The sequence below is a fragment of the Rhinopithecus roxellana genome, chromosome 6, assembly GCF_007565055.1.
Source record: "Rhinopithecus roxellana isolate Shanxi Qingling chromosome 6, ASM756505v1, whole genome shotgun sequence".
Classification (NCBI taxonomy): Eukaryota; Metazoa; Chordata; class Mammalia; order Primates; family Cercopithecidae; genus Rhinopithecus; species Rhinopithecus roxellana.
Window position 1 is genome coordinate 79,516,878 of NC_044554.1, and position 10,526 is coordinate 79,527,403.

General features: G+C 46.4%; 1 protein-coding gene across 1 annotated transcript in view; it reads left to right on the forward strand.

Moving 5' to 3' along the window:
* The window catches only part of UBE2D4 (ubiquitin conjugating enzyme E2 D4 (putative)), a 39,864-nt gene extending 29,437 nt beyond the window's left edge, over positions 1 to 10,427 (forward strand). Inside the window, exon 7 of the mRNA XM_030931918.1 lies at positions 10,293 to 10,427. Coding sequence (XP_030787778.1) covers positions 10,293 to 10,305 — 13 coding nt within the window. The 3' untranslated portion in view covers positions 10,306 to 10,427. The remainder of the gene's footprint in view (positions 1 to 10,292) is intronic.
* The last annotated feature ends 99 nt before the right edge of the window (positions 10,428 to 10,526 follow it).

Below are 10,526 nucleotides of genomic sequence, written 5' to 3' on the forward strand. Positions count from 1 at the left end.
TCACTGCAAGCTCTGCCTCCGGGGTTCACGCCATTCGCCTGCCTCAGCCTCCCGAGTAGCTGGGACTACAGGCGCCCGTCACCACGGCCGGCTAGTTTTTTGTATTTTTTAGTAGAGATGGGGTTTCACTGGGTTAGCCAGGATGGTCTCGATCTCCTGACCTCGTGATCTGCCCGTCTCGGCCTCCCAAAGTGCTGGGATTACAGGCTTAAGCCACTGCGCCCGGCCACCTTTTTTGTTTTTCAACACAGAGTCTTGCTCTGTCTCCCAGGCTGGAGTGCAGTGGTGCGATCTTGGCTCGCTGTGACATCTGCCTTCCAGGTTCAAGCAATTCTCCTGCCTCAGTCTCCCGAGTAGCTGGAATTACAGGTGTGTGCCACCATGCCGGGCTAATTTTTGTATTTTTAGTAGAGACAGGGTTTCACCATGTTGACCAGGCTGGTCTTGAACTCCTGGACTCAAGTGACCTGCTCACGTCAGCCTCCCAAAGTGCTGGGATTACAGGCGTGAGCCACCCCGTCCAGAAAGGATTGCCGTTTTAATTGTATCTTTGCTGCTTCTTTGGTCTTTGCTTAAACAAAACAATAAATCTTAATAGTTGGGGAGAATGCTGTTATCAGTGTCTGCTAGGAAGGCTGTTATCATATGGCTGTACTGAGCAGCAGTGCCATCTGGTGCCTGAGATCATGTGCTTCAGGCAGTTGTCACACTGCATCTACAGCCAAGCATCACAGAACACTTCACTCGTGGTCAGGGAAGGTGGGACTGATTCACATGTTAGAGACACGTCAGATGGGAAAATTCAGGACCAAATTGGTGTTGGGGAATAACCATTCTCTGGTCTTTCAAGTGTAATAACTTAAGATTCCCAAGAAACTGATGAATTTTCTTTTCTTTTTTTTTTTTTTTGAGACGGAGTCTCGCTGTGTCGCCCGGGCTGGCTGGAGTGCAGTGGCCGGATCTCAGCTCACTGCAAGCTCCGCCTCCCGGGTTCACGCCATTCTCCTGCCTCGGCCTCCCAAGTAGCTGGGACTACAGGCGCCCGCCACCTTGCCCGGCTAGTTTTTTGTATTTTTTAGTAGAGACGGGGTTCACCGTGTTAGCCAGGATGGTCTCGATCTCCTGACCTCGTGATCCGCCCGTCTCGGCCTCCCAAAGTGCTGGGATTACAGGCTTGAGCCACCGCGCCCGGCCGAAACTGATGAATTTTCTGAGTGCAGACAAAATTTCCCCAAGCCTGCTCTCTCTGTTGGATATATGTAATAGAGAAAGTCAAATCAGCCCTTTGGGGTTCGTGGTAAAAATTCACTCACCCTTTGAAGCCTAAGGTGGCTCTTTACCTTCCAGATCTCTCAGCAAATCCCATGGGCAGAAATGTCACCTGCTTGCCATGTCTTTGAGGGGTTCAGGTCAGCCTGAAGAACAGGCTCCTTAGGTCAAAAACCTTGTTTTAAGAGCCACTGTGGTTCAGTCAATGTAACCCATTTGTGCAGAAGCCATGCTTCCAAGGAAGTTCTCAGGTAGGCAACTAGACAGCAAATCTGAGAAGCCACCTGTGGAGTAATGTGTCTTTTTCTCTGTGGACAAGAGATATCAGAAAGGTGCTTGATCTTGAACAATTGATCCATGATGAACAAATGACCATTAGCTCTCCCCCAGAAACTTCCGGGTTTGCTGAATGGAGCTGCGATTTTGATCCTCTATCAGATTCCAGAAAGATCCAGGAGTTCCAAGAACATGGCAAAGAGTCAAAATCTTAGGACAAGGAATTAAAATGCCAGAATACAAATATCCAACAGGCCTGGTAGTCATAGCTATCAACACCCTAGAATTCCACACTGCCTCACTGCAGTTGCTCAAGGATGGGTATGTTTCTGTCTCTGAAATTCAGGAAAAAGCCTTAAGTGCCAGAGAAGGTGCTTCCAAGACTGTCTGCAGAATTCCTTTCCTAGGATCTGTCCCTGGTACCCAAAAGGGCAGAAAAGGAACCCTAAGATTAGCATAGAGCCACTCATCTCTCCTCGCCTCCCCTCCCCTTTGTCCCATGCTTCCATTTCCCATGGCTATCTCCTCTGACTGTGGCACACACTTCCTCTCCAGCAGTGTCGAGAAAGGTCTGGACCTGTACTGAATCTAGCCATAAATGGTGGTCTTCAGAAAAATGGAGATTATGGCTGCCAGCACCCACAAGACAGCAGTCTCATGCCATGCAGGCAGCAAGCCATCCTGAATAGCATTCCTCTCAGAGTCTGCTTCCTTACCTGCTGTTCAGTGGTGAGAGGAAAAGGGACTTGTTCTCCCTTGACCAGTTTTCTAGTTTTCCTGTTCCCATCCTGGTCTTTGCCTGATGACAGAGAAACTTTCTAAGAAAAACAAAACAAAAAGCTATAAGAAATCTGCAAAACACCCCATCAGAAGTCAATGATTTCCTTAAAAATATATCTACTTCCTTCTCGTCCTTCTCATCTTCTCCCTTGCCCCCAGACAGGTGTGCTTGCAGGCATCCAGCTGCCTGCATCAGAGCTCCCCTTGAAGGCAGGTGGTCAACTTGGCTCCATGTCGGAGGGCAACAGCAGAGCTGCCACTTGTAGCCAGTCTCTCAAGCCTGCTGTCCTCCAGCCCACCAACAATGGCTCAAAAGGCTGGTCTTCTGAGAAAGACTTGCTGCTAACCGATCATCACAATCACTTTCCAGTTATGTTAAGTGGTATCAAAGCATTGATTAGCACTTACAGTATGCAAGATATGGTAGGAGGAAAAGGGAATTATAGAAAGAAACCATGTGAAAGTATAAAAGTCACTGATAGACTAGATACACGAATGAGAAAGAAATCAAGCATTATCATCACAGAAAACCACCAAATCGCAAAAGATAAGAAGGGGACCAGACATGGTGGCTCATCCCTGTAATCCCAGCACTTTGGAAGGCTGAGGTGGGAGAATTGCCTAAGGTCAAGAGTTTGAGACCAGCCAAGGCAACATAGTGAGACCCTGTCTCTTATTAAAAAAAGGAAAGGAAAAAAAATTTCAAGAGGAAGAAAGGAACAAAGGACATACAAAACATCAGAAACCAATTAACAAAATGACAGGAATAAGTCCTCACTCATCAATAACAATCTTGAATGTAAAGAGTTCAAACTTCCCAATTAAAATATATAGCCTTGCTTGGCCGGGCATGGTGGCATGTGCCTGTAATCCCAGCTACTCAGGAGGCTGAGGCAGGAGAATCACTTGAACCTGGGAGGCAGAGGTTGCAGTGAGCCGAGATCATGCCACTGCATTCCAGCTTGCATGACAGAGCAAGACTCTGTCTCCAAAAAAATACAATTAAAAAAAAAAATAGGCCGGGCATGGTGGCTAACGCCTGTAATCCCAGCACTTTGGGAGGCCGAGGCGGGCGGATCACGAGGTCAGAAGATCGAGACCATCCTGGCTAACACAGTGAAACCCCATCTCTACTAAAAGGCAAAAAAATTAGCCGGGCGTGGCGGCGGGCGCCTGTAGTCCCAGCTACTTGGGAGGCTGAGGCAGGAGAAGGCGTGAACCCGGGAGGCGGAGCTTGTAGTGAGCCGAGATCGCGCCACTGCACTCCAGCCTGGGCGACTGAGTGAGACTCCGTCTCAAAAAAAAAAAAAAAAAAAAAAAGAAAAGAAAAAATATATATACACACACACACACACATTCTTGCTGAGTGGGTTAGAAAAACAAGATCCAGGCCGGGCGCAGTGGCTCAAGCCTGTAATCCCAGCACTTTGGGAGGCCGAGACAGGCGGATCACAAGGTCAGGAGATCGAGACCATCCTGGCTAACACGGTGAAACCCCCGTCTCTACTAAAAGATACAAAAAAATAGCCGGGCGAGGTGGCGGGCGCCAGTAGTCCCAGCTATTCGGGAGGCTGAGGCAGGAGAATGGCGTAAACCCGGGAGGCGGAGCTTGCAGTGAGCTGAGATCCGGCCACTGCACTCCAGCCTGGGAGACAGAGCCAGACTCCGTCTCAAAAAAAAAAAAAAAAAAAAAGAAAGAAAAAGAAAAAGAAAAACAAGATCCAGGTAAGGCATGATGGCTCACAACTGTAATCCCCATGCTTTGGGAAGCTGAGGTAGGAGGATATTGCTTGAGTTCAATACCAGCCTGGGCAACATAGCAAGACCACTATCTCTAAAAAAAAAATAAAAATTAGCTGGGCCTGGTGGCATGTGCCTGTAGTCCCAGCTACTCGGGAGGCTGAGGCAGGAGGGTAGTTTGAGTTCAGGAGTTGAAGGCTGCAGTTGAGTTATGATTGCCACTGCACTACAACCTGGGTGACAAAACAAGACCTTGTCTCTAAAATAAGTGTTGTAAAATAAATTTAACAAAAACAAGATCCAGCTATATGCTGCCTATAAGAAACACACGAAAGGGATGCATATAGACTAAGTGAAGGGATGAAAAAGATAGTCCACTCAAATGTAAACTAAAAGCATGTAGGACTAGCTATCCTTATATCAGACAAAATAGACTTTAAGTCAAAAAACAAAAAGAGAAAAGGTCATTATATAATGATAAAGGCATCAATTCAGCAAGAGGATATAACAATTGTAAATATATGTGCACTCAACACTGGAGCACCCAGATCTAGAAAGTAAATATTACTAGAGAAAAAGAGAGACCCCAATACAATAAGTTGAGGACTTCAGCACCCACTTTCAGCATTGGACAGATTATGGTCTAGAAAATCAACACAAAGGCATCAGACTTAAAATACGCTATAGACCAAATGAACCTAAGAGACATTTACAGACTATTTCATTCAACAGCTGCAGAATACATATTCTCATCAGCACATGGAACATTCTCCAGGATAGCCCATATGTTAGGCCACAAAACAAATCTCAAATATTTAAAAATAAAAATCCTATTAAGTATCTTATTAGACCACAATGGAATAAAACTAGAAAGCAGTATGTTGCAGCCTCCAGAACTGTGAGAAACAAATTTCTGTTCTTTCTAAATTAAAAAAAAGAAAAGCACTAGAAGTAGATAACACAATGAACTCTGGAAACTGTACAAATCCATGAAAATTAACACGCTCCTGAAAGATCACTGGGTCAGTGAAGAAATTAAGAAGAGGCTGAGCGAGGTGGCTCATGCCTGTAATCCCAGCACTTTGGGAGGCCAAGGCAGGCAGATCACTTGAAGACATGAGTTTGAGACCAGCCTGGCCAACATAGCAACACGCCATCTCTACTAAAAATACAAAAATTAATGGGCTGGGCGTGGTGGATCACACCTGTAATCCCAGCACTTTGGGAGGCCAAAGTGGTCAGATCAGCTGAGCTCAGGTGTTCGACACCAGCCTGGGCAACATGGTAAAACCCCATTTCTACTAAAAATACAAAATTAACTGGGTGTGATGGCGTGTGCCTATAGTCCCAGTTATTCAGGAGGCTGAGGCAGGAGAATCTCTTGAATCCAGGAGGCGTAGGTTGCAGTGAGCCAAGATTGCACCACTGCACTCCAGCCTGGGTGACAGAGTGATACTCTGGCAAAAAAAAAAAAAAAAAAAAAAAAAAAAAAAACGAAAAATATACAAAAATTAGCTGGGTGTGGTCATGTGTGCCTGTAATCCCAGCTACTCAGGAGGCTGAGGTAGGAGAACTGCTTGAACCCAGGGGGCAGAAGTTGCAGTGAGCCAAGATTGTGCCACTGCACTCCAGCCTGGGTGACAGAATGAGACTCTGTCTCCAAAAAAATAAAAAAAAAAAAGGCCGGGTGCGGTGGCTCAAGCCTGTAATCCCAGCACTTTGGGAGGCCGAGACGAGCGGATCACGAGGTCAGGAGATCGAGACCATCCTGGCTAACACGGTGAAACCCCGTCTCTACTAAAAATACAAAAACTAGCCGGGCGAGGTGGCGGGCGCCTGTAGTCCCAGCTACTTGGGAGGCTGAGGCAGGAGAATGGCGTAAACCCGGGAGGCGGAGCTTGCAGTGAGCTGAGATCCGGCCACTGCACTCCAGCCCGGGCGACAGAGCGAGACTCCGCCTCAAAAAAAAAAAAAAAAAAAAAAAAAGAAAAATAAATCAGTGCCGGGCATGGTGGCTAATGCCTGTAATCCCAGCACTTTGGGAGGCCGAGCCTGGCAGATCACAAGTTCAGGAGTTCGAGACCAGCTGACCAACATGGAGAAACCCTGTCTCTACTAAAAATACAAAATTAGCCAGGTGTGGTGGCACATGCCTGTAATCCCAGCTACTCAGGAGGCTGAGGCAGGAGAATTGCTTGAACCCAGAAGGTGGAGGTTGCAGTGAGCCAAGATTGTGCCATACACTCCAGCCTGGGCAACCAGAGCAAAACTCCATCTCAAATAAACAAAAAACAAAAAAACACACAAACCTAAACTGCCTCTGTAACACTAATGAAAGGCCACCAGGTTAGAGGGATGAGAGGAGCCTGAATTTGTAGTCAAATGATTACTGCCATTATTCCAAAGGTCACAAAATTTGCAACTTCCCCAATAACTCCTGTAAATAACATCACTATTGTGGAACCTAAGATGGGCCGTTTGAGATGTCTCTTCAGGTTTTTCCATCTCTGATAACTGCATGGCCCCAGTTAGTCTCCTGTGGCCCCACCCAGAAGTAGACAGCACATGAAGACCATTTTCCACAGCCCTATGACTGCACCCCTAACCAATTAGCAGCACCCATTCCCTAGCCCCCTGCCTGCCAAACTATTCTTTAAAAATCTTAGCCTCCAAATTTTGGAGGAGGCTGATATGAGTAATGATAAAACTCCAGTCTCCCATTTCACTGGCTCTATGTGTATTATATTCTTTCTCTGATCTTGATAGATCAGCTATATCTGAGCAACAGGAAAGAAGAACCCATTGAGTGGTTACAGGACAGTCAACAGGAAACCTATACAAGAAAAATGGGAGCATGAGAGAGGTGGGGTGGTCTACATATGGCAGGCCACATCATCTCCTCTTTAAAACCCATCAGGGTTTCCATTACACGTAGAATAAAACCCAAAGTCCTTCCCTTGGCCTCTCCTTCTCCCTGTGTCCCATTTCTCAGACCAATTAGGCTGGCTTCTACCTCAGAACCCAGTCTCTGCTCCAGGGTTAGTTACCTCCTCTGAGGCTTTCCCTGGCCTATCAAGCTGAAACAGGTTTCTATACACTACAACAGGAAGCAGTATCATGCCCCCTCAAACTTCTCACCATCAGAGACTCTTCCTCATAGTGTTCTCTACATGTAGCCTGGTCACCTCACTGAGCTGATCTAATTCTAGAACACAGAGACCTGCTTCTTTGGCCTGCACAACCTGGTTTCAGGTAAGGGTAGCTTCTCCTCAGGTGAACTAAAATTTGAAAAGTGCGCCCAGACCTCCTAGGGCTTCCACCTGGGACTGGTGGTCAAGTGGGTGAAGGAACCTGACAACTGGAAGGTGATTAAATAGGAGTATTCCCAGATGAAGAAGTGAAAAAAAAGATATGTTCACCAAAGAGAAGGTGGTAGAAGTACCATAAGACCAATGGCCAAACTCCTCTAGAATATGGAGACTGGGGCAGAGGGATGAGGGGGCAGAAAGTCACCTGAGGGTCTGGTCTGAAGGAAGAACAAGCAGAGATGTTACTGAAGTAAGAGGGGGGAAAGACTGAAAATTAGGAGGTGTGAAGAGCCCCTATTGATGTAAATTCACTTTTTCTGATGTAAACAATAGCGAAGTCAAGTACAGAAGTAGGGAGACCTGCACTGTGGAAAAGAGAAAAGATTGAAAAGAAGATCTAGGACTAATTCAAAGGAGGGGTGAAGGCTGCAGACTGGACTGCTGAGGAGAAGGGATATTTTGCCAGAACTTGAGACTTCTCCAGGTCAGGATGAAGTAACTGTTTTCCTCTCAGAAATGTCAGAGCTTCTGCCTGTAAGACAAGTGCTGTGGTTCGAATGTATCCAACAAAGTTCATGTCTTAGAGGCCTGATCTCCAATGTGATGGTGTTGAGTGGTGGGAGGTGGGAGGTGCTTTGGCTCTCATGAATGGATTAATGCCATTATCTTGGAAGTGGGTTTGTTACCCGTGGAGGGTGTCCAGGTTCTTGGCGTCATGAACAAAGAATTGGACAAAATGCACCAACAAAGCAAGGAAAGAATGAAGCAACAAAAGCAGAGATTTATTGAAAATGAAGGTACACTCCACAGGGTGGGAGTGGCTTGAGCAAGTGGCTCAAGAGCCTGGTTACAGAATTTTCTAGGGGTTAAATATCCTTTAGAGGTTTCCCATTGGTTACTTGGTGTTCACCCTACATAAATGAAGTAGTGGCCCGCAATCAGTCTGATTGGTTGAGGGAGGGGACCTATCAGAAGCTGAAGCGAAATTTCAAAGTTACACCTTATGCATACCTCTGACTGAAAGGGTGAAGTTACAAAGTTATACTCCTATGCAAATGAAGACTTGGTCCATGACCAGCCTGATTGGTTGTGGGAAGGGACCAATCAGAGGTACTTTCAGTTTTTCATCTACCATGCAGAAAAAGGTGGGGGGCGGTTGCAAAGGGAGTAGCCTCTGGTCCTTTTGTTACTTGGTCATAAGTTGGGGTTTTCCTTTTGATTTGGTTCTAGGAGGTTAGTGTGAATTGGCGTTAGGTTCCTTGCTTCCAGCCCCTATTCTCCTGCCTCAGGTTCATTATAAAGGACTGAGTTTGGGGCCGGGTGCAGTGTCTCACACCTGTAGTCCCAGCACTTTGGGAGGCCAAGGTGGACAGATCACAAGGTCATGAGATCGAGACCATCCTGGCCAACATGGTGAAACCCCATCTCTATGAAAAATATAAAAATTAGCTGGGCATGGTGGCATGTGCCTGTAGTCCCAGCTACTCGGGAGGCCGAGGCAGGAGAATTGCTTGAACTTGGGAGGCGGAGATTGCAGTGAGCCGAGTTTGTGGTCACTGTACTCCAGCCTGGCTACAGAGTGAGACTCCATCTCAAAAAAAAAAAAAAAAAAAAATGAGTTTGACCCCCTTTTGTCTCTCTCTCATCCTCTTTGCCCTTTCACCATGTTATGAGGCAGCAAGAAGCCCCTCACGAGATACTAGTGCCATGACATTGGACTTCCCAGCCTCCAGAACTGTGAGAAAATAAATTTCTGTTCTATGTAAATTACATAGTCTGTGGTACTTTGTTATAGCAGCACAAAACAAACAAGACCACAAGCAACAATGATGTGAACAGAAAGAAAAATGGACATAACAAATGAACTGTGTTTTTTTCTAAATTAGGTCCACAAGCCCTTATCTGCGCCATCCAGACCCAAACACCTTAAGATTTTGGTAGTTCATTTGGTAGCAAAAACTGACCTTAATGGCCATGAGGATATTTAGAGTCTTCTTATATTCCACTTAGCTGATTATTCACACACATCACAGCGAAAGTATGAACATGTCTGATTACCAGTTCCTCTCCTGATCCTGTGATAAGGGCTTACAGAGTATACAGGACATACATGGTATAAATTTTCTGAAATCTTAGATTGAATTCCAAAGCACATCTGGACTTAAGGGACTGTAGATTTATATATATATAATACATATGTATTTTATACATATACATATATATATATATAATTTTCCTTTTCTTGAGACGGAGCCTTTCTCTGTCGCCCAGGCTAGAGTGCAGTGGCGCTATCTGGGTTCATTGCAAGCTCTGCCTCCCGGGTTCACGCCATTCTCAGCCTCCCGAGTAGCTGGGACTACAGGCGCACGCCGCCACGCCTGGCTAATTTTTTGTACTTTTAGTAGAGACGGGGTTTCACCGTGTTAGCCAGGATGGTCTCGATCTCCTGACCTCGTGATCCGCCCACCTCGGCCTCCCAAAGTGCTGGGATTACAGGCATGAGCCACCGCGCCCGGCAGGATTTATATTTTAAGGAGGCAGGGGAGTTATTCTCCATGGGAGGGAAAGAAGCTGTGAGCTGCCTTGTGAGCTGCATGTTTCCCTATCATGCAGATAAGAAGCTAGTTCAGTCAGGGTAGGCAGATTTGTGGATGGAAAAACTGGTGCTCACTGGAGGAGGGGAGCAGATTGAGGAATTACTGACACCTTCTAGGGGAGCCATCCAGATGTGCAGGTGAAGCACAAGGCAGGTTCTCTTCACGCCTCCACTATCCTGGCCTCGACCAAACTGCAGAGTGAAAAACTCAGGTGAGAGTGAGAAAGCACAAAAGCACTTTCAGTTAGGTTTGTAGCGGTGTGATCGTCACTTAGCATTCGTTTATCTGTGTATTCATACATTTATGCATGTTTCATTCATAGATCAAACTGTTGAGGGTCCACAAACAGGCTGAAGACCTCGTCTGGAGGGAGAGTGCAGTGAACCCAAGATCTCTCAAATAAGCGCATCGACATTACAAGATTTAGAAAAGAATGAGCACGGTGCTGTGACAGCAGCTAGCGGGGGCTGGACTGGGTCCCCTCGGCCAGGCTTCCAAGTCAAGCTGCCGTTTGCGTGGGACCAGAAAACAGGCTAGTCCGCGCCCCAGGATCCCT